This window comes from Chelmon rostratus, chromosome 17, assembly GCF_017976325.1.
Source record: "Chelmon rostratus isolate fCheRos1 chromosome 17, fCheRos1.pri, whole genome shotgun sequence".
In the NCBI taxonomy this organism is placed as follows: Eukaryota; Metazoa; Chordata; class Actinopteri; order Chaetodontiformes; family Chaetodontidae; genus Chelmon; species Chelmon rostratus.
In genome coordinates, this window is record NC_055674.1 from 2,722,276 (window position 1) to 2,748,794 (window position 26,519).

General features: G+C 43.1%; 3 protein-coding genes across 5 annotated transcripts; 1 reads left to right on the forward strand and 2 right to left on the reverse strand.

Annotated features, from left to right (window-relative positions):
* Nucleotides 1-1,093: 1,093 nt before the first annotated feature.
* elac2 (elaC ribonuclease Z 2) lies at nt 1,094-10,922 on the reverse strand. Its single transcript, XM_041956786.1, has 24 exons — nt 10,440-10,922; nt 9,348-9,398; nt 9,193-9,263; nt 8,752-8,816; nt 8,612-8,669; nt 8,455-8,523; nt 8,250-8,372; nt 7,590-7,645; nt 7,435-7,493; nt 7,146-7,218; nt 6,953-7,065; nt 6,767-6,865; nt 6,530-6,668; nt 5,698-5,783; nt 5,290-5,411; nt 5,062-5,158; nt 4,459-4,597; nt 4,338-4,376; nt 4,148-4,257; nt 3,793-3,892; nt 3,517-3,637; nt 2,963-3,041; nt 2,492-2,636; nt 1,094-1,496 (listed from the first exon to the last, which is right to left on the reverse strand). The coding sequence occupies exons 1-24, from the start codon at nt 10,766-10,768 to the stop codon at nt 1,248-1,250; spliced, it is 2,592 nt and encodes an 863-aa protein (XP_041812720.1). The 5' UTR covers nt 10,769-10,922; the 3' UTR covers nt 1,094-1,247.
* A 1,490-nt stretch (nt 10,923-12,412) lies between these two features.
* Nucleotides 12,413-23,328, reverse strand: map2k4a (mitogen-activated protein kinase kinase 4a). 2 transcript variants are annotated; one of them, XM_041956306.1, is made up of 13 exons: nt 22,895-23,328; nt 22,032-22,067; nt 20,966-20,998; nt 18,588-18,690; nt 18,313-18,487; nt 18,101-18,220; nt 17,892-18,011; nt 17,750-17,801; nt 17,539-17,666; nt 13,768-13,845; nt 13,366-13,514; nt 13,080-13,125; nt 12,413-12,918 (listed from the first exon to the last, which is right to left on the reverse strand). In XM_041956306.1, exons 1-13 carry the CDS (start codon nt 23,043-23,045, stop codon nt 12,805-12,807), a joined length of 1,305 nt encoding a protein of 434 aa, XP_041812240.1. In that variant the 5' UTR covers nt 23,046-23,328; the 3' UTR covers nt 12,413-12,804. The 2 variants fall into 2 exon arrangements, with proteins under 2 accessions (XP_041812240.1, XP_041812242.1); XM_041956308.1 differs by lacking the exon at nt 20,966-20,998.
* A 1,240-nt stretch (nt 23,329-24,568) lies between these two features.
* On the forward strand, nt 24,569-26,373 carry tmem220 (transmembrane protein 220). 2 transcript variants are annotated; one of them, XM_041956311.1, is made up of 6 exons: nt 24,569-24,655; nt 24,799-24,828; nt 24,904-24,964; nt 25,284-25,407; nt 25,690-25,749; nt 25,884-26,373. In XM_041956311.1, exons 1-6 carry the CDS (start codon nt 24,638-24,640, stop codon nt 26,014-26,016), a joined length of 426 nt encoding a protein of 141 aa, XP_041812245.1. In that variant the 5' UTR covers nt 24,569-24,637; the 3' UTR covers nt 26,017-26,373. The 2 variants fall into 2 exon arrangements, with proteins under 2 accessions (XP_041812245.1, XP_041812244.1); XM_041956310.1 differs by having other exon boundaries at nt 24,589-24,710; nt 25,884-26,371.
* The last annotated feature ends 146 nt before the right edge of the window (nt 26,374-26,519 follow it).

Here is a 26,519-nt window from a genome sequence, read left to right on the forward strand (position 1 = left end):
ACACAAATTAAAAAATGAGTGACTTGCTGTCGCAGTTATCAGGTGTAAAGATTTGGGAGCAGCTTTGCTAATTAAAAAAATGTAGAAGCATAAATGCATGAATAGGAATATAAATTGGTTTGAGGCTGATCTTTAATATATTGTCATAATCATTAATAATTTATTGGCTGTGACAGACCAGCTGCCGAGGACGCACCTGAGCCTGCGCTGACACCTGAACGCACCCTGCTGTGAGGGTGAAAACTAGCTAGCAAGTGAGCTAAAAGGTCAGAGTAGCTTTTTTTAAAGTGATGGTTTAACAGCTGCTTCTGTCATGTGATGGCAGAACTGATGCAAACCTCCTGAAACAGCCAAGCCATCTGCCCTGTGCTAACATGCTAATTGCATTAGCATTCATAACGTCATCCGTGTTAACTTGTTAGCATAGTAACACGTGTGCCTAGCACAAAGTACAACTGATGCCAATGAGAATGTTCTTGTTTTTATCCAGAATATTTTTTTTCCCCAATTATTTGTTTAGCTGTTTTAACCTGAATGACAGCAGCTAATTAGCCTGTAGCATCTGTAGCATTGCTTCTCCTGTGCTTGTCTACACTGTGTGTCATCCTGAGGAGGGCAGGTCTCATGGAAGTCCATGAAACAGTGGAGATGGTTCAGTCCGGACTAAAGTGGTGGACCAATCGACCTGCACCGCTATCCTCCGAGCTCTTAAACAGGAGAGGAACGAGCAATGAGCCGGTAAAGCCAGAAGTGCTGACGGTCTAGGAGTCCTGGTCTCACATGGAGATCCTGCAGGAGAGCTCTTGCAGCCGGTCTAGGCCTCATTAGTCTCCAATAAACCCTTCGCTAACCGAGCAAAAAGCTTTAATGTTCAGATCTCCACTGATTTCAATGGATGAACAAGTTCAGTGCTGAGCGCTGCTAAAAAAAAAGTGAAGTGTACAGACATTTGCATCCCTAGCTAGCAGCTAGCATGGCTAACAAACCGTTACGGTGTCTTCAAATGACAAGAAGCACTTTTTTTTTTTTAAATCCTCTCCAATAAAAGCAGGTGTTGACTGACTCTGATTGGACAGAACTACAGGCCGCGGCGTACGACTTTACTGCGTTTAATGAAAAACAAAGACTCGATTCATAGTGTCAGAAATATACATGCGTTTTCTTCAATCAAAGCACACAAGCCAAATAAAATTCATTTAAATAAAAGTCTCAGTGCTCATGTTTAAACCAAACTGTTCTCTCAGGCTTCAGCTGGTTTTCAGCCTCTTCGTCTCGACGCTGTGCGCCGCCGCCTCCTCCTCCTCCTCCTGCTCTCTTTTGGCAGCTCGACTCACGTCGGCCGTCTTCCTCTCGCGGTTCACCTCAGAGCTGCTTCCTCTCAGACATCTCAGCTCCCTCCTCTCTCTTCTCTCCTCCATCTCACCGATATCCTCGGCGAAAAGGGCTTTAAGTGCGGGAATGAGCCTGGGGAGGATTTTAAAGTCCCCAAAGCGAATCTGAGCGAAGAGGAAATGGAGAAAATGGTCAAAGTGACTGCACCAGGTCTGAATTATGTCTCCTGAAGGAGCAAAGCTCATAAATAATGTGGCAGAAGGCTCATCTTACATCAGACTTGTTTTCAGCCTTGCGTCAAAAGAGGAGGAATCTTTATAAATTAAGTTGAGGAAGAGGAGTTTGCAGCCTGAAGCTCCACTTCCAGGCCTCACAGTAACACAACAGCACTGTGTTCTCAGATTCAGAGTGTTTCTGCTGCCCTGCCTGCCGCTCAGTGATGATTCAGGTCCGGACCAGTTTTAAAACGAGGCTGAAAACCTTCTTCATATCCTGCACAGTCATTTTAATATTTAAAATGTTATGTTTGTTTGTGTTTGACTAACTCATTTCTAGCTCAAATACAGTTTAACAACACTCAGATTTACGTTTGTTTTCTTTTTACAGCAACTAGATAACTGGATCTAATTAAATTTCCATCAATTAAGCAAAGACAAGAGAAATTTTTGACATTAAAGAGGAAAGAGTGAAAAAGTGCAACTTATTGCTGAACTTTATTTCTGGTTCTAATTTGTATTATTCACTGTTTTGCCTTTCTTTGCCCATGTAAAGTTTGACATGTGCGATATAAAATGAAGCTGCTTCGCCTTAAGAGGCTCGAACGACGTCTCCAAAGCGAAACGTCCCTGAGAAGGATGTGAAGAGGTTAAAATAAAAAAGGTGAAATAGGAAATTAGTTAAAACCAAAACCACAGAAACGACAGTTTGGCTAGCCCACCTCAAGGCCAATTTACTATCTTTTCCTGGAGCTTTAAGAATAAATTCTGCCAGGGTGTAAACCGCATATACCTGCAACTAGAGAAACTCAAATGATGCATTCAGGTGCAATTGTACAGACCAGAAAAAGACCTCCCTGTTCAGAAGATGGATGTGTGAAACGTCACAATGCGTCCAATCAGCAGCGATTAAGAGAAAACATGAATGATCTGATCGAACGTACCCTCATGTGGTCGAACGATATCCCGACTCTGTCCGTGAAGTCCTCACTGAACAGGGGGATCTTGGCGTAGCGCTGGCTGAAGTGGTTCAGCATGATGAACTCGGCGTTCATCCTCATGCCGATGCCGATGGCCTGGGAGGTCGTGCTGTCAGAGAACAACAAGCATAAAGTCAGAGATTTACGTTCGTCCGCTCTCGGAGGGAAACTTCCAGCAGAAATGCTGTTTTCTGTGGACATAAAAGATGCTTTTATGGAGACAGACGGCACGAAAAGCTGCAAAAATCAATGTCAATATCTGTGGAGAGTCAAGAAATTTAACAGCGCACTCAAAAATAACTGCAACCCGAAGCGGCCAATCAAACGCGTTTGTTTTGCCGATTGAACTTTTAACTGCTGCACTTTTTCCTCTTTTCATCCTGTTTGTTTCTCTGCTTGAACGACACGAAAGCTCGTTTGGTTTATTTTACTCACCTGTGCCGTTTCTCCACAGCATCCTCCTCCAGCCCGTCCTCCAGCGTGGCCTCGTGGATGAGGAAAGTTGCATTCTTTCCTGGGGAAACAAAAAAAAAAGGCGAATCAGAGGCCTGAATCGCAGACGAGCACTTCCAGCCTCTTCCCGTCCCACAGGAAATCAATCAGGTAGTCAGCGTGATCAAGAATCGGCATGCCCTGTTTGTCCGCTGAGCCGAGCCATCTATAATGAACAGTCATGGGATACACTCGCTGTCTCTGGGAGGCTTTGCTTGGACAGAATCCAGTCAAGCAATTTAAGAAGAGTCAATGAAGTGGGATCCCGCAGGAACCATTAGAAGAGCCTGCCAGCTCTGAGAGTGATCGAAAGCATTAAGAAATATCGGATAAATTATTCGGCGGCCCGTGCAGTCCGGCTACGCTTAGACCGCCTCGTATGAATCTCTGTAATATTGAGAGCGCACGCTCAATTTGCTATTAGCTACAGTGTGTGTGTGTGTGTGTGGACACACTCGAGTGAGACGTGGACTTTAATCATCCTGAGTGGTACTAACCGATGTGTACGAAGGCGTCGCAGGGCATGGTGTCCCCGGAAAACGCCAGCTTCCAGCCGGAGCGGTGGGTGAAGCTGCAGGCGAAGGCGTGCTTACAGTGACGCACTGTGCACGTCTGGAACTGACACACACACACACACACACACACACACACACACACACACCCACACACACACACACACACACACACACACACACACACACACACACACACACACAGAACGATGAGTAACTTTAAGAGCTGTGACATCAAGCGGTGTTAAAACGGACACACACCTTTTCCAGGTCGTTCTTCTTCAGCAGCGCTTGGATGAACGACTTCGTCCTCTCCTTCGGCGCCTCGGCGCCGTCTTGAAGGACTCTGTTGGGGATGAAGCTGAAACACGGAACGAACGACGTCAAGCACAAACACGTGACGCTCGCTATGAGAGCGGCTCGTTAGCTCACAGCCATTAAAGGGTTTGTCTCCGCACAGTCAGTGGAAAGAAACTTGAAGTATCGCACTTTGTGCTCACTAATTTATCTGACAGCTGCAGATATAGAACACATAGATAGAAAACATTTCCTCTGAAGCAGTAAATGGAAGGATTACTTTATGACTTTACATCTTTTTTAAACTGAAAATGTTTACTTGACGTGATCCAGGATCTCCTCGCAGAAGTTGTGATACATGTTGAGCCAGGCCATGATCTGGAGCGGAGCCACCAGGTAGACGGGGCCGAACGGCTTCCCCAGCGCCGCCTGAGAGACATAAACATCAACCGATGAAGAATTACTCACTCATTCATTCACAGAGACAACGTGTGTTTAGCTTTACGTACCAGCGCTCTCTTCCTCTGATACAGGAACATGAGCAGCCCCTGCAGCAAACACACGGACGTTACAAGCCGGTTTTTCACGCGCGAAAGCACAACGCGGCGCCGCGTGGCGGCTGCTGCTTACCGTGTGGTGGTCGGCGTGCATGTGCGAGACGAAGACGGCGGAGATCTTGGACAGGGCCTCGTCCACGCCGTCCCCGTAGTGTCTGCAGAGCTGACCGAAGGTTCCCTCCCCGCAGTCCAGCAGCATCGACTGACTCGGGCTACATCAGACAGACACACAGCGAGCAAGAGGAGGAGGTCGTGACTGGACGAAGAGGAAAACAGTGTCTAATGGGACAGCCACATTCTGACAGAAAACTCTATTCATTCAAGTGTCACTGTTTCATTTAAAATATACTGAGCTGAAACTGACAGTGCAATAAATCCTGCATGAAGGGAATCATGTTCAGTTTATGCAGAGGCGATGATTCAACCTTATGATCGTTTTATAGGCTGCAGCTCGGGTGTTTCCGTTATTTCGTCCACCCCGGTCATATCATGGAGTGCAAACTAAAGAACAGAGACGCCTTCGTGTGTAATATAATACAGCTCAGTCGTCCACGTGATGGAACGGAGCAGCACAGCACAGTCAAACATGAATAAAGAGCTAAAACAGAAGTTAAAAGAGAAGGATTCGATTATTTTAAAGCTGATTTTAATCCAGATTCTGTGTGTGAATTCACACCTGATATTAACCAACGTGCCGCTGACGTTTCTGATCTTCATGGGAAGAGCTGATCCTGTTCCCAAGAAAACCACCTCTGGGTATTTGTCTCCTTGTCCTGCAGTAGAAAACACATTTATACCTCCAAGTATAAATACATCCTTAAATACCACATTAACCGGCGCTGAAGGAGCATCCTCTTTAACGTGGAAAGCTTTGTTCTGTTGCTGTTTCTGGAGGTTAGCTCACCACACGGCTCCGCGGCGTCGGCCGAGCAGATCCTCCTGCACTCGTCCACCTCTTCCAGAAAGTTTGGGACCTCAGACGCCTCCTTCACAAACTCCTCGGCGTTGAAGGAGGGGATGGCATCTCTAACGAATCAAACACAGAGTCAAGAAGACACACACCGCTGCCTGCAGAAACGCTGGCGGGGAAAACAGCTCCTTTTATCATCTGACCTTGATGCGCCTCCGCGGGACTTGACAGAAACAGCCCAGAAAAAAACACTGACACTTGTAAGACGAGGTTGAAAACGAAGAAAGAGGAAGAAAGCGGCTGAGTGCAATGGTCCATTCCAGATTGTTTTCTGTGACAAGGCGCCGCTCGGAGCTGCGGAGTAATGTCGGCTAAATTGGGGGGATTGAAGGACAAACTAACCTTTGCCACTCCATTACGGGTCTGAGCTGGAACTTGAGGAGACACTCGGCTCTGACGTTCGGGATGTGCAGGGCAGCCTGAGGCTCCTGGGAACAACACGCGGAAAAACAAAAGACTTTTTCATGTTTTCTTATAACTGCTCTTCATGCGCCGCACTTGATTTATCACTTCATGAACTCTGCTTCTGAAGCAAAGTAGAAATATAGCTGCTGCGAGCCACTGCAGTCAGCACCCCAGAAGAAACCTCCAACATGTTACCTAAGCAGAGGAAAAGTATTCTGCAGCACACAGCAAAGAAAACAGCACAAACATGAAATAAATGATCACTGAGATACAAGTTTAACATTATTACAGCTGCAACTGAGGACTATTTTCATTATCCATTAATCTGCTCAATACTGTCCAATTAATGTCCAATTAAGAAAGCCCATTAGAAGCCCCAGAGTCTGTGTTGATGCATAGAAATATCTAATTTTGTCAAATCAAAAGTCCAAAACTCAAAGATATTTAGTTTATAACAATATGAAACAGAGAAAAACAGTAAATCTGAATATTATAGAAGCTGAAACCAGTGATTAATGCAATTAAATATTATAATTGTTGTCTAATAATTTGTGTCAATCACAATCAAGTAATTGACAAAAAGCTTTAAAAATATATATTTTTTAAATCTCTAAAGCGTGCAAAGAATGAGACATAATCTAAATAAATCCTCAGATTCAGACTTTTCACCTTGTCAATAAACTGAATTTACAGAAATATGACGTGATGTGTGAGTTCGTTTGCTGATAACTGAAGTCTTCCCGTCAGTGCTCAGTGGAATCAGGCTTACCTTGGCTTTGTAGGACATGAGTTCTGGAAAGATCTCGGGGTGAATCATGTTGAGCTGGGCTTGGATCTTGTGACTTCTGATGTTGTGGACCGTGCAGACGTGCTCGTTGAGGATCAGGTGTTCTGTTGCGGACGAAAACCTGCGGAAACACGGAGGAAACTCTCAGCGCGTGACAGTGAATGTTAAAATCGGCAGGATTCTCTATGGAGTCTGGCTGCAGAGCGGCAGAATGCAAACCTCTCCATCCACTGCTTGTATTGATCCGTTTCCAGAACAGACTCTGGGGTCATGTGGACCACCAGCACAGCAGGGTCCTCTGTCCCTCCTGTTTGGTATCTAGTGGGATGACAGACTAAGTTTAAACACATTTTCTTACATACATTCAGTTTAACTGGGACAAAGAAACATCACCGATAATCGAACCTTCTCAGCTGCTGATTGGTGCAAACGGCTTCGACGAACTCCTCAGAGGGACACTGGACGACAATAAAGATCGGTCCTGGGTCAGTGGGAGTGCAAACCTGCTCGGGTCGGATCTACAACACAACAGACAGAGTGTCAGTGCTGCAGCCTCATAGCGGAGATCATATCAGTAAACAGCATGTTTGCACGGCACCTCTTTTCCTTCATACGTGATGCTTTTCCCATTCTTCAAAGCTGTTATGAGGGGGCCGATCGCTGCTGTGCCTCTGTGGAGAAAACATGTTTTAACGTGAATGAGGCCAATAATTAACAGCATCTTTAAATTTGACCTTTTCCATTACTGATAATGAACCCGTTCCCATAGAAACAGAACAACAATCACATGACTAATAAAACTAATACAGCCAACAATAATAAATCTGATGATCTTTTAATCTGATCTCATTCAAAGACCAAAAACTGCACGTTCTGTTCACACTCACACGGGCAAACCGAGCTCACGGGCCTGAGGAACTAAGAAAGATCCTTTCTTGGGGTGAAGCTGTAAAAGTGAAAGGTAGAGAAGAAGAATGTCAGACATGAAGTCCCTTCATGTGCGCGTCACACACAGGATCAACACATCCTGTCAGGTTCCTACCTTGCATATGAAGGCAACCACCAGCGACGTGTCTCTGGTTACTTTATATGTTTCACCTGCAAGATAAAAGAGACCAACGCTGTTTGTTTTGATGAAAACGCACCAAACTCTATGCATTTTTCCACTTATTTCAATTGTGCAATGCATTGTGGGACAACAGAGCCCATCAAAACCACACTAAAAAATGATGAAGTGATGTTAGATTGAATGCTGGCCTTCAGTTTCTCCCCAAACACTGATGTTGTGCTAATAACAACTGCGACTGCTGAACTCAGATGCTGAACGTGGTAAACGCCAGCATGTTAGCACGCAGCAATGTTAGCATTTAGCTTCGCCTCACAGAGCAGCTAGCATGGCTGCAAACTCTTGGTCTTGTTTTTGCGTGAATGTGCTGAAACCAGGATGAAGGATTTGATTCTTTGCAGGTCAAAGAAGCACAAATATGTCAACTTTTTCAGAGCCAGTTGGCTAAGAGACACAATCCAGCTTGAAAATCCGCAATGAAACTACCAGATGACGGATGATCCCGTATGCAACACTTTTCTGTCCCGTCCTTCACATGGCTGCAAACCCCACCAGGAGGGCTGGCTCACTTTTGGCATGAGGAAGTCGGCTTTGTAGTTGAACTATGGCTTACAGAGCAGTCTGGACTGGACTCACCTGGACCACCGGGACTGTCTCCGCAGCTGTTACTGTGGAAGCCGTCCGGAGAGGGAGAACTTCGAGAGGGGCTGCTCCTGCCGGACTTGGGGGAGAGCTTTCCGCCATCGCTCCTCATCTGGGCTGAAAGCAACGACAGAAAAGAGTCAGTGACTAAAAAAAAGCAGGAAAGACTAAAAAAACGAGTGGAAATGTTTGAACTCACCAAACATTGGCACTTGATAAACCGTCATCGTGTTGTCCGTATACGACCCGTCAGTGCACGGTCGCACCGCTGGAAGTGTACGATACAGCCAGTGTCACACAAGAGAGATACCAAAATACAACCAACAGTGCAGCCACGTTCAGCAAGTTCAACATACACAGCTTGATGTCTTCCAGTGGTCCAGAGAAGGACTTGATGGCCTTCAGGTAGTTCACCTGAAAAAGACACAGCAGATGTTATTGGTCAAGTTAAAAAGCTGCTGCAGACATGTTCCTGCCGTATGATGGAGTCTCTCACCAGCTGTGGGGGTCCAGAGAGAACACATTCTGGAACACCAGAGTCCCTCAAGGTTAATATCATCCCTGCAGAGGAAACGACACACCGCGAGTCAAACGCAACGATCAGTCAATACAAGCGTCTTCAGACCCTGATGGAAGAATAACGCAGTAAATCGCAGCATTCGATTCAAAATCTGTCAATAATTCTGTTTGTTTTTGCTCGTTAAGCTGATGCGTTTGTTTTGTTTTCCCATGAAAGAAATCTGCTCATGTTTTCTGGGATTTTTGTGGTTTAAACAGGTCAGGAAACACTTTCTGTGATCTGTTCCTGTTAAATTCAGAGTATTTATTTGTCTTTACAGAAGTGTTTTCAATTGAAGCCTGCAGTAATTGATTTGTTTGGGCCGTGTGGGAAGAGGAAGTTCCACTTTGACGTCACAGATCGGCCGACGTTACTGACCTGATAAACCTCCCACGTTCTCCCAGCTCAGCCTGGTGAGGAAGATGTTGTCCAGCTGAGCAGCTTTCAGCCTGTCAGAGGAAAACATGAGACTATACATCATGTCCGTCTTCGTCTATCAGATGTTATCAACGCGAGACGGTCAAACATCTTACTTGTGTTCCTGCATGAGTCTCTGTGTTCCTTCACCACAGTTGAACAGATACCTGCAGCAGAGAGAAGCTTTTAAAGGTTGATCTGTGTGGAGATGAACAAACAGCTGTGAGACCTCACTGACTTATAACTGCTATATTATGTCTTTATTATCATGTCTTTTTAAAATATATTACATACTACACTGTAGGTGTTTCGAGGGCTCAGAAATTCATCTACATGTTTGGAATTAAGGTTGTAAGACTCACTCATTTTTTGTTGTTGCATATTTCAGATTTCATTAGTTAGAAAATGTGAAACCTCTAAACTAAGTGCTTCATAATTTATTTTTATTACATCCAGCAAGTTGTTTGTTTTTTGTCAGCAGGATGACAGAAAAACTACCAGCCTGATTTTCATAAAACTTGACAGAAGGGTGTAACATTGACAGACGGGTCATCAGGCCTTGCAGGAATAAATGCCATACAGCTTAACATCCAGTAGATGGCAGTAAAGTTCAATAATGACAGAACATAGGAAGACTCCACATCAAAATCCACATTCTGGGATGCCAGTGATCCTCTGGACCAGCCGACACATCAGACCTCATACAGAAAGAACTCGTTATGGAACTCGTGGCTTTAATGAAAGAACAACTGGAACATCGCTTTGTCGTCAACTTAAGGAGTGGCTACAGAAATGTAGATACAAACCCAGACGAGGATTTCAGGGTTACTTTTAACAGAAAGTCTGTGTAACAAACTGAACGTGTGGATGTTTACGACTAAAACACAGGTCTGGGTTGCACCGTGTGGAGCTCAGAGGTTTTGTATCTTGGTCCAGATTAGAGCCTCGTCCAAACATCTGCTTCTGTTACCTTTCATTAAAATTTGACGTGCATTTTATTGGCACTGTAATCACGTCCACTAGTCATGTCACTGTGTACTGACTCACCTGGAGTACACCTGTACGTCACTGCAGCCAGGTGGACAAGTTAATCCACTGGAGGTCAGCACAGACTTTCATCTGCTGTTGAGCTGCTCTTTAATTAACCACATATTACCAGGTGAGACAGCCCTGCTCTACAGTCCATGACACACTGATGGATGTGTTACCTGTTGTAGTCGGAGAAGACATAGAGTGACGCAGCACTGTCTCTGCTCCCAGCACCGACCACCTGCAGGTACACCGTGGATGGTCCGTGATGGTCGTCTCGTTTATTCCGGTTCTCTTTGGTTTTCACTCGCCGCAGCGGCTCCTTCTGCTTGGCTTTCCTCCCACCCGGCGGCTGTCTCGTCTCCGGGTTGTTATTAGAAGCCATTGTTCGAAAGAACTGGAAAACGTGCGGGTGGAAACGAAAATAACAGCGTGCGACAGGAGCAGCAGAGAGAGTTCTGCCTTTCACTAACAGCAAGGACCAGAGCTTCAGATGGACCGTATTCATAATAAATACGTCACCCAATATTAAAACTAAACAGCGCCGGTTAATTACAATAAAAAAACTCAGTTAATACTTGTTCATTCATTTTCACACGCCTTTTTAAAGAATTAATTACCAAATAGTAGCTGGGTGCACATTCAGCAGGACTTTAAAGGTTGGTTAACACATGTGAACCTTCTTCCGGCATCTAATGATGACGTCGACGAATCTTATCGCTCATTGGTGCGTTGATCTACTTGCCAGTTCTGTGGGCCAATCACAGCGGCTTCTTGGGAGAGCGAGAGGCGGGGATAGAACGACTTCTTGAAGAGGATGTTAACATAAGCAAAGTAGAAAATAAGACACATAAAATAATACCGCTCATATTAAACTCTTACAGAATCTTAACCATCAAATAAGCCTAAAAAATATACTTAATATAAATCAGAAGACTGTATAAATGACGCCATAGTATGAATACAAATATACTTAAACTTAAGACATTATGTACATGACTCTATTTTTATGCAGATTAAAGTGCCAAGTGATTAGGCTTATGTGTACATAAAAACACACAGCACCTAAATGCAGGAAACTTGAAAAAAATGAATATATGCTCACTCTAAATTTACAAAAATAAAAAATATTTTTTCATGATGTCCGGTATCATCTACTGTCTATTTTCGGACAATAAATGTGTATTTTTATTTTTATTTTTAAACTTTTGGGATAAATTAAGTTTTTTGTGTCATGTGATTACTTAAAGGTGAAGCTGCCTCTTCTCTAACAGTGATAACTGCAAATTGCTGACAGATTCAGTGAAAAGCACCAGATCTTTGAATTGGCATCCATGAAAATGATGCCAAAAACGATCAATAACTGAGATGACAACATAGCTGGAGAGTCGTTAGTTGCATGTAAACGACTGATGTTTGACAAGCATGACATATGAACTTTGGTGTGATAGCAACTTTCCATAAAAACAGTATTTTTGAATTGATTGAAAAATGAACTGATATATGAATTTGGGTTTGGCTAATCAAGAAAAATTCTCCAGCAATTTCTAGGGATTAAATCCCTGCAGGCTTTGACATCTTCGGAAAACCTTCGAAAAACAGTTCATGCTTTTACATTGAGATGCTTTCACATTATCGTTTAAGAGCGTCAACATACTTTTGGCCCAGTATATCCTAATGTTCCACTAGCTGTATTATGAGCCAGCCACTCTTTTCCGTTTATCTTGGTCTTGAAGCCTCATCACACATTGTAGTAGCTTAAGTCATACATACAAAAGGTTTTCCTTTAATTGACTTGAAAACAGGTCACCTGCAGACTGTACAGGCACAGAAACTCACCTGATACACTCACATTCAACCCATTCAGAAAAGAGTCACAACGCGTTTCTTTCTCTGTCTTTATTCATATATCAGCATATAGTCCAGTGCACAGTGAGGACGGCGGCCTCTCAGCACGGACTGGACTGCAGGTCTAACATGATTCTGACCACCAACACTTTAAACTGCTTTTATACCCAGAGAAGCAAAGTTCCATTAAGATACGAAACACGATGCTTTCATTTACGTACATGGAAGAGGTGGGACAATTCACAAAGAGCATGATTCCAGTATGCTGAAGAATCTCCAAATCAAATACTCCACATGATTTTGGTTCTATAAATACAAGTTCCAGGTTATTTTCTTTTTTTTTTTTCTTAAATCACTGTACTAACCACTGAGATGTGTCCTCATCAAGATGAGTCGAGACCACGACTGACTGATTCAGCTGCTATTATACTTACATGACTGTGCGTCTGTGTGTTTGTGCACGAGAGAGAAACAGAAGTGTTTAACGTTGATATATTATACAGACATGAAATGAACACCACTTCTATTGCAAATGGTGTTTGGTTTTTTTAGGCTTTACAATTATCTTAACACTGCAATAAGGGGACCAAGCAAATTTACAAGAGGATTTGTTTTGTTAACTTTTGTTGTCTTTTTTTTAATGTGTTTATTGTTGCAGACTGGTGTATATTTCTGTATGTATTACTAGTCCTGCTATCAGTCCATATACATGGGTGAGCTGGGAGACGCTGGCATCTGATCCAGGAGCCTGCAGACGTAACCAGCTACATCGACCGAGCGCTCCTCGTACATCTGAATGAACGGATCTTTCTGGAGTGGAAAGAAAATGTATGCATCAACACAAAACTGTCACCTAATGCAAATAACACCTCTAATAACTGGACTTGAGTCAGTTTAATCCATTTTAAAGGCTTCATTTGGTGTTTTATGAGTGTATACGCAGAAGCTAGTAACCTTCAGTGTGAACTCACCAGTAGCTCTTTGTACTTTGGCCTTTTCGACTCGTCCTTTGTAAGGCTTGAAAAGGGATGAAAAATACAGTTTTAAAAAGGAGAAGGATGCAGTTCAGCCATTTGTCCACCAGGGAGACAGAAGAGCAAGCAGCAGCAGCAGCAGTTTAGCCTCTATTACAGTCGACTTCTCACAGGTTTCGTTTCCAGACGTTAGAACATGATCTAAATTAAAAACGCAGTCTTGTTCCATGCTAACATCTGCGGCATGTCGCTGCAGAATGCATTCGCAGCAGTGTTTCCTTACCACACGTTGACAAAGGAGATGAATTTGGGAGAGAAGCGCCTCTCCTCCGAGTTGCTGAGCTGCGGCGGGTCGCCCCTCACCACCTGAGTCAGCTGGTCAAACACGCTGTTCCACTTGGGGTAGGGAAACCGTCCCGTGGCCAGCTCGTACTGAAACACACGACACACACAGAACAGGATGAGGCAAAGTGATGGTCTAGAACTACAAATCAGGTGGGAAACAACATTAGAAAAGGACGTAAATAGAGGCACAAAAACGCAAATACGACAAATGTTAATACAGAACAATTAGGACTTTATTTTAGAAACTTCAATCCTGTTATTAAGTGGCAGAACTTTGAGCCAGATATCCCAAATTGTTTTATTTTGTCTTTTAAAGCATCTGCGTTAAGCGAAGACTCACCAGTGTGATTCCCAAACTCCAAACATCGGAGCGGACATCGTAGCCTTGCCTGGACGCGCTGGGGTCTATTCGCTCTGGCTGAAAATGAAGCAGAAACATTCAAATTTGGGATTAGAAACAATAGTGAACAGCTACTTTGAGTGCCTCATATGTGCTGAAAAACCACAACTGCAGGGTGGATTTAGATTAGATTAGATTAGATTTTAATTTATATCAATGTCCAATCACATTTACCTGAACTGTGACACATGTAAACCATCAATCATTAAGTTAAAACACAAAACTAATTATTTCACTGCAGCACTTCTATCACAGATTTAATAAATAAGGCTTCTTCGACCTTTATTGCACGTGTACGAGATTAAAAAGGTGTCGTCGTGTTTTGAGCTGCTGTGAGTTTTCCAGGCCACCAGATGTCACCGTGATGAATTTAAAACCCCAAAGCTCCGCCACAATTCATCTGCACATCAGAGGAAACTCAGGCCCTTAGACGGTACAACAGTTGTTATCATGAGTAAGGTTTTAACTGTTATAGGATGTAAAAGGTGTTTAATATTCAGCCCTGTGTGGGACTGAAAATGTTTTTTATGATCAGAAAGAAGCAGCTGTTCAGGCTCCAGGAACTGGCCCCGGAGAATACCAAAGCAGCTCATCACCTCCGGGCATGTTTTCACCTGCACAGCCAGATGCCATCAACTCTGCAGCAGCGTGTTTCCCTCATTCCTGCCTATCAGGACCGCAGCGTGGCTCTGCACGCCTTACAAGGCCGCTTCTGCCAGCTGTGCCATTCGCAGCCTCTCCAGCTCATCGCGAAGCACAGAAGAGACGCGGCGATGACGAGGTGTGTCCAACGCCGCAGAGAGGAGGAAGCACCTCGCTGGCCCATTTTCAGGCCTGATTTAGAAGCTGATGTCACCCAGCAGAGTGGGACAGTCTGTGCTGCAGCACTGGGGGGGGGTTTCATGGAACAGCAGCTGACTGCTGCATAGAGCTGCTCACATCTGCCAAGACTTCAAGTGTTTATTTGCTGTGACTGTGGAGACTAAACTCCTTAAAATATAAACCACATTAGAGGGGAAACCATTAGACAACTATTCTAATGATCAATCGATCAAATAAGAACGTCAAACATTTTTCAGTTCCAGCTTGTAAAACGTGAGGATTTGCATCTTTTCTGTCTCTTTTCATCATAAACTGAATCCGTCTGAACAAAATAAGCATCTAGAGGGCGAAGCTTTGGGCTCTGGAAACCTCTGATGGGCTCATTTCCTGACAGTTTTAAGACTAAATGATTCATCGTTTAATTCAATCACGAAGAGATCCGTTTAACACTGATCCTGGATCAGCTCCACGGAAGATCTGCGGCAGGTGAGGAAATGAAGCAAGGGAGGACACAAGGTGTGAAGTGGATGAGGAGACTAGACCTGCTGCATATCTACACCTGCAGCTTCCTGTGTGCAACACATGTGCAGTGAATGTGCATGTTTGTTTTGTTTTGCATTACTGGAATTACTTCAGGAGAATATTTCACTAACATACAGAGTGACGTAGCACCATTCATGCAGGAAAGGAGGTGCCGTTCCCTTTAGAGTAACATAATTTAATTAATACAGTTAAAACTCCTTCAAAGACGACACTGATGCATGATCTAAAGCTACAGCTTGTTTCTCAGCTCACTGTGTCGTATGTGTGTGAAGTGTTTTGGGCGCATTAGTGCATATGAAGTCTGAAGTTCTGAAGAAGTGAACTCAGTGGTGAGAAATGTGTGCAAGCAGCGATCGTCAAGTGCAGGAGCTTTCATCATAATCACGCCCACAAAGAGTGAACGAGAGCTACTGCTTCTGTGACACCTGAGCGCTGCCTGAGGTGCAGAGCATGTTGTCTGCAGCGTATCGCAGCCACATATCCGAACAATAAGTCAGGCTCCCCAGCTGCACTGAGGTCAGTCTTCCTACGTCACAGCGCAGCGATCAAACACCTGGAGGCCCTGCCAGCTGGAAACAAGAAACTGGAGCTGAGATTCCTGCAGTCTGAGCTCACAGCCGTGGGAAGCTCCTGGGTGAAACCCCGTCATGAATGAAGCCGCCCGACCCGGCCTCTCGGAGGCCGGGCTGTGTGCGCGGCGTGTGATAGTGCCTCTCCAAATTTAGAATGGAAACTGCTGTGGAGGGACCAGGAGGGCTGAGAGGAGGAAGGGGGAGGTGCCCCCAGCTGATGTAACCCCGCAACAGAAAATAACCTGGAGTGATGACGACGCGGTGAGATCACCTGTTTCAGCTGCCAAAGATCTGCTGCCACAAACACAGAAACATGCTCTCATTCACCGCCAGCAGAGATGATCAATCGATCGATTCATTATTCCACTGTGTACAGATGCTGATCAATCAGCTTCGACAATGTGAAGATTTGCTGCTTTTCATCGTTTCATATGGTGGCTCTGGAGGAGCCTCTAAAGTCTGGTAACCGTGACGATGTCAGAGTGATGTCATCAGAGATATGGACATTTACCAGAGGGCCTCCGTTAAGTTGCATTATGGGAAATGTAGGATGAAATGTTTTTGGAGCTTAAAGGGAGTAAAAGTCTGGATATCTGCTGCTCAATCTGTCTCTCACCAGTCCTGAAACTACACAAAGCACAGAAGATATGAAACCACTCGAGTCCTTTAAACGATGAAAATGATCGTTAGCTACTGCATTACACAGAGAAGCCACGTGTCAGTGAAGTCATCTCATTTATCAGTCAGTGTCGACACGTCAGGTCAGTTCATGAAATAAATGTGGAACAAAATCAAGTTCCTGCTCCCCAAATCACCGAAAACACACGATCAAGCATCTGCAGGTGATCGAAGGGGTCGCTGGTCAAGTCCCGAGGTTTCAAATACGGGTGCACTGGATCATAAAAGTCACAGTTTTTAAATCCGTCGCTCTTCCTTCACTCAAACGGCGTCTTTCAGAGTAAAACACAGCACACATCTGTCTCGTCTTTCCACTGCAGCTCTGCAGAGTTTTACAGAATCATTCCTTTAAAAAAAAGCAGCAGTAAAGCTGGATTTCACACGACGATGGTTAAAATTGTTATTAATCTGCGGTTCACATGCATGCTGAACTGTGAGGGGGGGTTCATATGGACCACTACGATCCATCACGCCACTCAAAACTCACTTTCTGGCTCCGACTCAAACAATGTTGGCATTTCAAGGCTTCTTTTTTTTTAAGGGTTAACTTGTCAACCTGGACCCAATTTTCCCACATTTTTGTGTCCAAGTGACTCATGGAGCCAACAATGCTCGACCAAATTCCAAAATGACAAGTCAAGAGACGCAAAAACGCAGGAAAATAGGGTCCAGGTTTAAAAATACCAAAGTTAGCCTTAAACTGTCAAGACTAAAAAAACAAAAACAAAATGCAGATGGAAAAAAAACAGCAGCTCGTATCAGTGCATCACAAGCATCTGCTGCACCTTTTAAGGTCAAACACAACTGTATGTCACTTCTGCACCAGGTCTGAGTCAAGGCCAGGTCATCCCGTGTTGTTTGTCAGCACCGTTTAAAGCCGTTACAGTGATTCATCAGGAATCAAACACACACACACGCACACGCACACACAGACACAGACACACTAATATAACTGAGTCAGACACCTGCCCTCAGTCATATCTCAATCAGGTTTTACCCAAATATGGGACACAAAAGGTGGAAGTGTTAAACTCCTTGAGGCTGTCAGGTGTAAGAGAACCTGGACCCTCAGCCGACCACACGCTGTGTTACTTACAGCCATGTACGGTCTGCAGCCTGCGTCTCTGGTTTTGGCGATGGAGTCCACCAGCTGACCGCTGATGCCGAAGTCACATAGCTTTATGTTGCCGTTCCTGTCCAGGAGGATGTTCGACGGCTTAATGTCTGAGGGGGAGTGAAGAGAAACGGGCGATGAACAGACGCCTGAAAGTGGACGATTAGATAAGAGAGCATCTTCGTTTTCTTACCTCTGTGTATTATTTTCAAGTTTTCTTTTAAGTGGTTAAGTGCCTTCACAGTCTGCAAAGCACAGAGAAGGTTTAGCAGCAGGAATCCAAAATCAGCCTCTTTATTTTTAAAAAGTGGGACACAACTGTCTCAGAAACTTACAGCTAACGTTATTTTTCCTAATATTTCTTCTGGAATCACGTCGTCTAATGAGCAATATACAAATTTGTAAAATTTGTCTAACGAGGTAGCCATAAGTTCCATACAAATCCAACAGTCACCCTGAAAGACAAGAGGTTCAGAGGTGAGACATAAGCCAGCCTGACGTAGAACATACTGCAGGAGTCGGAAGCTGAAAGGGTTAACTTCACCTCTCTGAACAGAGCGCCATAAAACTGCACGATGTAGGGACAATCACTACTTCTCATGACCACGTCTAAGTCCATCAGCAGCTGCTTCTGCTCCTTCTCATCGACTGTTGACCGAATTCTCTGCGGAGGAAAAACAACACGCGTTATAATCGAAGACATGCAGCTGACATGAAGCCTTTCATCTGCACGTCGACACATCGCGGGTAGATCACCTTCACCGCCATGATCTGGTTGCTCGGCTTGTGCACCATCTTGTTGACGGAGCCGTAAGCCCCGCGGCCGATCTCGCCCAGATCTTTGAGATCCTCGGCCGTGAAGTCCCAGTGCTGCTCGGGGGAGATCTTCAACTTTCCTGATGACTCGATGCTGTGCGTTCTCAGCCTCTCTCTGCCAGGATAAAACACAGGTGAGCGTGCTGCAGGAACCGCGGAAACGAGCTACGTATGGAAATGTAGTAGCGCTGGATTCGTTCTGCGGGGTCGCTCACATGTGCGGGTTCTGGAAGGGCGGCCCCGCCGTGTTCAGTGTGAATCTAGTCGCGGGTTTGATCGGAGGGTTGGCAAAGTTCAGCTTCAGGGCTTTGCGTTTACCTGAGCAGGAAAAGAAATGTGATCAGGTCTTCCACGAAAGCAGCGCACGTAGAGGACTGAGCAACACCAAAAGCAAACTCATCCCACGTGAAAGGTCAGAACGATGAGTGAGTGAAACAAACCATGAAACGAGATAACAGAGGGAACGAGGTGACAAGTAAATTCATCCAAATTTACTCAAATCCATGGATGTCATGCTTTCCATAGAACAAGGGGATAAGAAGTGCCAACTTCTGCATCACCATATATGGATGTTTTACTAAAGACATTCCCAAAAATATACTCACCTCTGAGCCACGGATATCTGCTAACAAATCCCATGAAAAGACCAAAAACAACTGTATGTGTTTACGTGTGTGTGTGTGTGTGTATCCCAGCCTGATAGATCTTCTTCCTCTGTGCCATACGGTTCCATTGTTGTCCATAAACTACTAAAAACACGTCAATGAGCCGCACTGTTGTTCCCACAAACGTGGATTAATCTGCGGCTGAAAACAGTCCCCAACAAACGCACTATTTCCTCCTGTTTGAGTAATGTTTCACAAACACAGTCGGCTGTTTGAGAAGATTACCGAGCCTTTTTTTTTTAAATCTAAACATATATTAAAGGAGTTTTAAGATGCATGTCTTCAGTAGGAACCAGCGTGTTACCAGAGCTGACAGTGACACATCATTCATTTTGGTCTTTTCACAGGATTTCTTAACAAACAGAAACATTTACTTTACTCTTCATGTCATGAACTAGTGCTCTTCAGCCTTCAGAAGAGTTGCAGTTGGGTAGGTCGGTATCGTCTGTTTACATTATGACTAATTACTGAACTTAAAATATAAGGATTGTCCTTGTACCTCTACAACAGCACATTCCCATATTCTTATAGTACGTTTTATACTCGCACTGCTTGAATACCTCGATTCTTCATCCTGCCCTCTGATCTGCAATAAGATGACTGTGACACTCAGAGTAGGGCTGCTCAATTATGGCAAAAATCATAATCAGAGTTATCTTCAATCAATCTTGAGATCATTATTATTAACATAATTACTTGTCTTTTCAACATTCATTGAACAGCAGCACTGTAACAGCACAAATAGACGAAAATCAAATCAAAATCCATCATAATCATATTTTATCTTGATTGTTTTCAGAATCAATGGAAGCCAAAGTCATTAATTGAAAATACAATTAGAAAAACTGATCAGCCTCATCTCAGAGTGTGTATCATCCCATCTCAAACTGGTGTCGCCTGTTCAGCAGCTGTCAGCGAGCTAACGGTCGCTTACATTTCATCTGAATCCTATATCTGATGCAGAGACAGAAACGTAGCATGCTGCTAAAATCCCAAACACCCACATTCAGAGTGCAGACACACCAAACCCACATATATAACATGAGGTAGAGGAAAAGAAAACGCTAAAACATGACATGCTTCTCAAGGCCAACTGCTTTGATTTCACCTTCAATCGCAGGAAAAGTGCTCCACGCTCAGCTCCGCCCACAACACCACAAGAATGTTTGCGCATGAATTCCAATAGGCTTGAATGGAAAACATCGCTTGAGATGACAACTTTTGAGCGTGTGTGCCTTGTCTCAACAAGCAAGTGCTATGCTGAAGTGCACCCATGCCAAAAAAAAAAAAAAATAGACAAACGGTTGGGAAAAAAAGGTAATGTGACAACACTACAGGCACTACTTTGGCTTGTTAGTCACACACTGAAAACCAGTGAGGTAGAGCTTCCATTATAGCATTTAACTGGGGGTTAATCAATAAATAACAAAAGATTAATTATATCAATAATTATGTAAGAACTAAAAACAGCATTTGTTTAGTTGTGAGAGCTCTTCTATCACACTGAGGAAGGACAGAGGGGTAAAAATCAGTTCATGTGCCATTAATTTAAATGGAAGCTCTGAATTTTAGGCTTGTGCCGATGAGAACAAATACGCCTTACCTCTACCTGTTTCTCACAAGAAGCTGCTGAACCAGAAGGACGATAACCTGCACTGTTTGGGCAGCACAGATATTCTGAAGCAGCCCGCTGGTGGTGATTTATTAAACCTCTTTGTGAATTTCTACAGCGTTATCGTACCCTGATACCTGAGCAAGTCATATCAAACAGTGAACTGTTAGCTACCGGCACAAGCCTACGTGAACCCGTCAGAAGTCTTCACTTGGATTAGTTGAGAACAGCAGGACAGACTCCCCCATACCAGACTGTCAGGCGGAAACAAAGGGATGAGAACTGTGGGTGCTGAAGCAAAAGAGATTTGGCTTACTTGGGGGAGCTCCAGACAGGTTTATCTGAAACCCTAGAGGTGAGAAGACAGCTTTTATTTTCTTCATATTCACCTTCAGTTTGCCAGCTTGTTAAGTCTTCATCAAGACACTGCTTTGTTAGTGAGACTCACTGTTACCTCCCCCCCATAAAAATTGCCCCTTCCTGTTATGAAAAGGTGTCCACCTCACCCAGCAAACCAGGACTAATCCTGCAGGGCTACGGCTGACTAATGATCACAGAAATTGGCCTTGCTTTGCTAACATGTCAAACATACTGAGGCATTCTATCACGGGTTAAATGCGTCATCTGGGGGGGGGTAATGCATTAGCATGCACACGCATTTATGAGACAACTACAAGCACTGAGTATGGTGAGGTATGTCATGTGTCAGTCAGAGTAACAAATGAAGGAGGTAAAATGAGCTGCAGGTAAAACAAAAAAGGGATCTACAGGTGAGTGTTACCATCACGACATGGTTTTGGAAGGAAACATGTCACAGTTTAATTAACGCTTTCTTGGGACAGCTCACCATCAGTCAGCATCATGTCAGGAGTTAGGAATCATTAGTTAGCAGCATTAAGGTAAAAGGTGAAATATGGTCAGGGAATGAAAGCACAGATTACACAACAGGGCTAAACGTCAGATACCTGAGAAGTTATTAAATCAGATAAAGTATTTAAAGCCTCTATTATTATTACTGTTAGGATTAAGTAAAGTAGCATCTTATTTTTTATAAAGAGGGGTAACAGGGATTTACAATTAACATGCATCTCAGTTATAAATCCAATTTTAATGATTAATTAAACCATCACATGAAAGTGAAATCAAAAAATAAATAAATCAAACTGCCAACTGCACAAACTTTACTTAACATCATCATTCAGGACTTTAAAACTAGTAGTAGTAGTGTATGGCAGAAATGAGGGAAGTCTAATGAAGCATTATATTTACTCTGTGTTATATTAACTCTGGTGATTTTGCTTCCCAGAACTTGTCATTTAATTAATTGGATTTCTAATTGACTGCTTCTCCTACTCTACTGAGTGAATGAAATGTGTAGCTACCTGTTTCACTCTGACATCTCCAGCAGGTGTTGGACTCTGAAAGGTAAAATGAGACAGTGTTTGTACAGAAGCATTAAAATGAACATTTGGTTTAGCTGTGTTGGAAATAAAGAAACTGGTTTAGATGTTTCTGGTGATGAAGCCTGAATAGGACAGAGCAGATACATCAAAGAATGGATGGAACCACATTACACTTTACCATGAATTCAATTTGATTTTTCATCTTGCCAACCACACACAGCCAATGCAACATGTCTTCACATAATTTCTTAATTGTTCAGGTATTTTGATAAATTCGGCATATTTAATTTCATTCCAAAGAAATGCAGTAAACTGTATTTGTGCGGAAGAATGAATGAAGTCTAATTTAAGAATAACGGACGTCATGAATGTCAAGCAGGCTGTAAGTCCAATACACGATGACACACTGATTGAATCTATGCGGAACTGTGTTTCTTTGCCGGTTTCAAGACTTAAAGGGAAAGATTTAGATTTGGCTTCTATCACATATGCAGCAATAGTTGCAAGCAACTTATAATTGTCCATTTGGAAGGGAGTTTGGCGAGATTTACCCCAGGCAAGAGAGAACAGAATGTAACGGGACTACAAAATGTCAAAATTGTAACAAGGACATTAAATGCGTTTTCTAATTTATAAGACAATATTTCCTTTCCAATTGATGAACTCAGGCAATCACCAATCAATACGTTCCTCTCGGGAAAGGTCCCTTCCCTTGGGAATAATTTTTCAGTCCTGGGAGTAGCCAGAGCCTCCCACGGCTAGCCCTGCTAACATTAACCTTCACTGCAGCAGAATGTGAGCTCCCAGCTACGAGCAGATATTTTTACATCAGCTACACTTACCCTGCAAGCTGCTCATTGTCGTAATGTGCTGAGACTGGGACTGGTGGTGGTGGTTAGCTGCAGATCCTGCGTTATTGCTGCTGTTGTGGCTGCTAGGTGTTGTTGAGTTGTTAGGACTGGGAGTCGCCATTGTTGTGTGTTTGAATTCCATCAGCAGCACCGGGCTGCAATGCAGATACACGGAGAGCAACTTCACCCTTCCCTCCCAGCCACAATAATTACTGCCTCACTTACGGCAACTTCAGGCCGCAAAACGAGCGGGTAGCGGCTGTTGAGTAATTTAAAATACGTTAAACTGTTGAGATTTTTTTAATGTTTCCGGCTACGTTTAAAGCTACCTGTGTAGTAACGTTGACAAAAACAAACATCCAGCTAGGCTAAGCTAACTAAGCTGGCTAACAGTACTAGCCAAGAAGCTTTACGACCCGCAATCAGCTGACCAACTGACACTGACATGTCAACACCCACAGCGTCCGGAAGCTAGCCACATTAGCCAAGACGACAGCGGATGTTATGTAGTGTTAATTTCAAAATAAAACATTAAACCGTAACTTAAAACAAATACAAATATATATGCCACCTACACTAAATTTGATACACGACTTTCATATACATCAGCAAAAACATCAAGATTTGCCTCCACTGTAGTGATACATTAGGCTGGAGTTGTACAAGCACACGTTTTAAGAAGAAATAAAAATGCATTTTTCTTTTAAATCAAATACCAATTTGGTACCATGCACCTTTAATGTAATAAACAAACAGCTCTTAAGCATCCCCACGCTGGGAATTATCATTATATTAAGTGAGTTGTACTGCTGTTCATATATTGCTGTGATGTAAATGATTTGATGGGTGGTGTCTTTATCATTTTTACTGTTGTAAGACAAAGACAAATTTCCAGGCTTTGTGGGAGAGTAAAATATGTGACTCTGATCGGTACAATTGTTAGAATTTAATCCATTCATTTACATTTTTACATTTATTCTGCATTTTCTACAACAAATTATGGACATTTTGTTCCTGATTGCATCTTTTTTTTCAGTCTTGTTATAATGTCCCTTTAAATATGTGTGTGTGTGTGTGTGTGTGTGTGTGTGTGTGTGTGTGTGTGTGTGTGTGTGTCTTCGTTCTAATGACGTTGTGTAATAATAAATTAATGAAAATTCTTACTCCAACATAAAATTGACAGACGACAATCACTTTATTGTGTAAAGACTTATCGGAAGTCATAACACTGTCTTATAGCTACCTTAACGTCACTGCGGTCGTGGAGGATGTGCGTTCGTTTTGATGTACGGAGCAGCCAGAACCTGAAACCACCGAGATTTAGTCCAGTGTAGTTATGTTACACAGGCGTGTATGGGGTTTTAGGCAGCTCTTGCAGAAGACTAATTAAAAAAAATACTATTTCACATATAGGGCTGTTTCCCTGAGTGTAGTGCTGGTAGTTGCACAAGATAAAATTACAAAAATAAGAGAACATCATCTTATAATGGTGACCTGTGAGCCTAAATCAAGTCAAAAAGGACCGTGTGCCATTAAATAATCTGTGAATTGAGATTTTTGACTAATTATATCTGTGAATTATGCAGAAGTTGTAATAAATATAAAAAGCTCACCGTTTTGTCAAACTAGACGGACGCCCGCTTTCTATCTCTGTGCGTCCCGCAGGCCCGGGCGGGGCAGGGAAAGGTTGGGAACAACGATGGGGGGAGTTCGTAAAGAGAAGAACACAAAGTCATGGCTATCTCAGATTTGGCAAGTTTGCAATGTTTTCATGTCTTTATTCTTCGCTCTTGCAACTTATGTTCAGGTGAGCGTTTGATTTGTTCCAAGTGTTTCTCTGCATCATCTTAAATCCTGATCATTAACCAAAGATCAATGTTGTGCCTTGACTTCAGATCAATGATCCAGACGCAGGGTTGTGGATGGTAAGATTACGATAACTCCGCGGATTAGTTTCTTTGCTCTCAGGGATTTGTCATTTCACCACGTTTCTGTTGCAGGTGGGTTATGGAGTTCCTGCAGTCCTGTGTGCTTTTATTGGCTTGAACCCTCATGTGACAGGTAAGTTTGGGTCCACAGTGATTGTTTTTTAGTGCCACTTTTTTCCATCTATCGCTTATCAAAAAATAAAAACCTCATTAAAATGATAATGAACGCAAACATGCTGCTTTCTGAGACTTTCCCTTCGTTTGACTGTTTGTGTGTTCCTGTTTGCCAGACTTAAGTCTGTTGAACTCCATTTTTTTAACAGTGCTGATAGCGCCATCAAGTGGTTCGATCTTGACCGTGCAGCTCAGTGAAGCTCAACCTTCAGAACAGACCAATAACCTGCAGAGCTGTTTTGTACATTTGACCTTTTTGCATGTTTCCTTCTTTGCAGAGACTTTGCCCTGGAGGCGTGTGGCTGATCTCCATGTGATGATCTCCGGCGCTGTGGTTGCCATGCTGGGATGGAGACTTAATAAAGAGCGAATCACAGAGATCTTCCACCAGGAGGAGGGCAGGTACGCTCTGTCTTACTGTTTGTCTGTTTACTTAAAGTAGGTGTGGAGGCTGCAACAGCTGTCTCGCAAGACTTGTATGTGCATTTTTAACAGGGTTAGAGTTAAAATTCTCACTCTAACACAACAGTTAAAACATGATGAATTTGGGGGTTACAAACTCAGTACAGACATTAGTAATGAATTTAATTACTGATAATATAATATAAAAATTGAATTGTACACAGAAGTGATTCAAACAAAGTTAACAATATTGTGTATTTAATATATTTTCCCCCTCTTTAGAGAATTTTCTGGTCTCATGTTGACGGTTGCTTGGCTTCTCCTGTGTCGCCACTCTGGAAGGTAAAATCAAGACGTAACCAGGAAATGTATTTCAAATATTTATTGTCTCAACCTTCATTTCTCAACATTTATGACACCAATAAAACTGGTCCAATGTACAACGCTAAAAAGCTTTATTCACTCTTCTCTGTCAGGGCTCCAGTTGGGATGCTCAGAGTCTCAACAGCTGCTGCCATCACAGTCTTCCCCTTTGTGGCCTGGCTTTACTACTATATTAATGAGGAGCTGAGATTGAACTGGCCTTCGCATTGTAAAACTGCTATTTAGACGGTGAATTCTTGCTTCTTTTTGGTTAAATAAATATTCTTTTTGTTATGTTCTTTGACTGAAAACCTTGGACCAAGATTGCTGCTTAAGTAAACCTTTTGCACTATCATTAAATATAGATTATAATAGCTAAAGTGCATTTAAATGGTGTCAATTTAATGTGTAATTTTGTGCTGAAAAGGATCAAAGACTTAACAGTATTAGTTCTTATTTAATTAAACTATTACAGCTGTGATTTCTTTGGTCTTTAAGTCCAGATCTTAATTGTCTGTCAGATTAAGTACAATGTATAAATGTGAAATCATAAAATGTAAGAAAACAAAGTGAATCATAAAAGTCTCCCGTTATTTTTGTCTGTTTGAGCATTTTTCAGTCCTCTAGAGGGCAGCAGAGAGCACAGCGACTTAAAGTATGATAGAAGAAGATGACGTAATTTCCTGTGTCCTGGTAACATATACAGGACACAGATCTGAGAGCAGTATTCTCAGTGAAGAATAATCCCT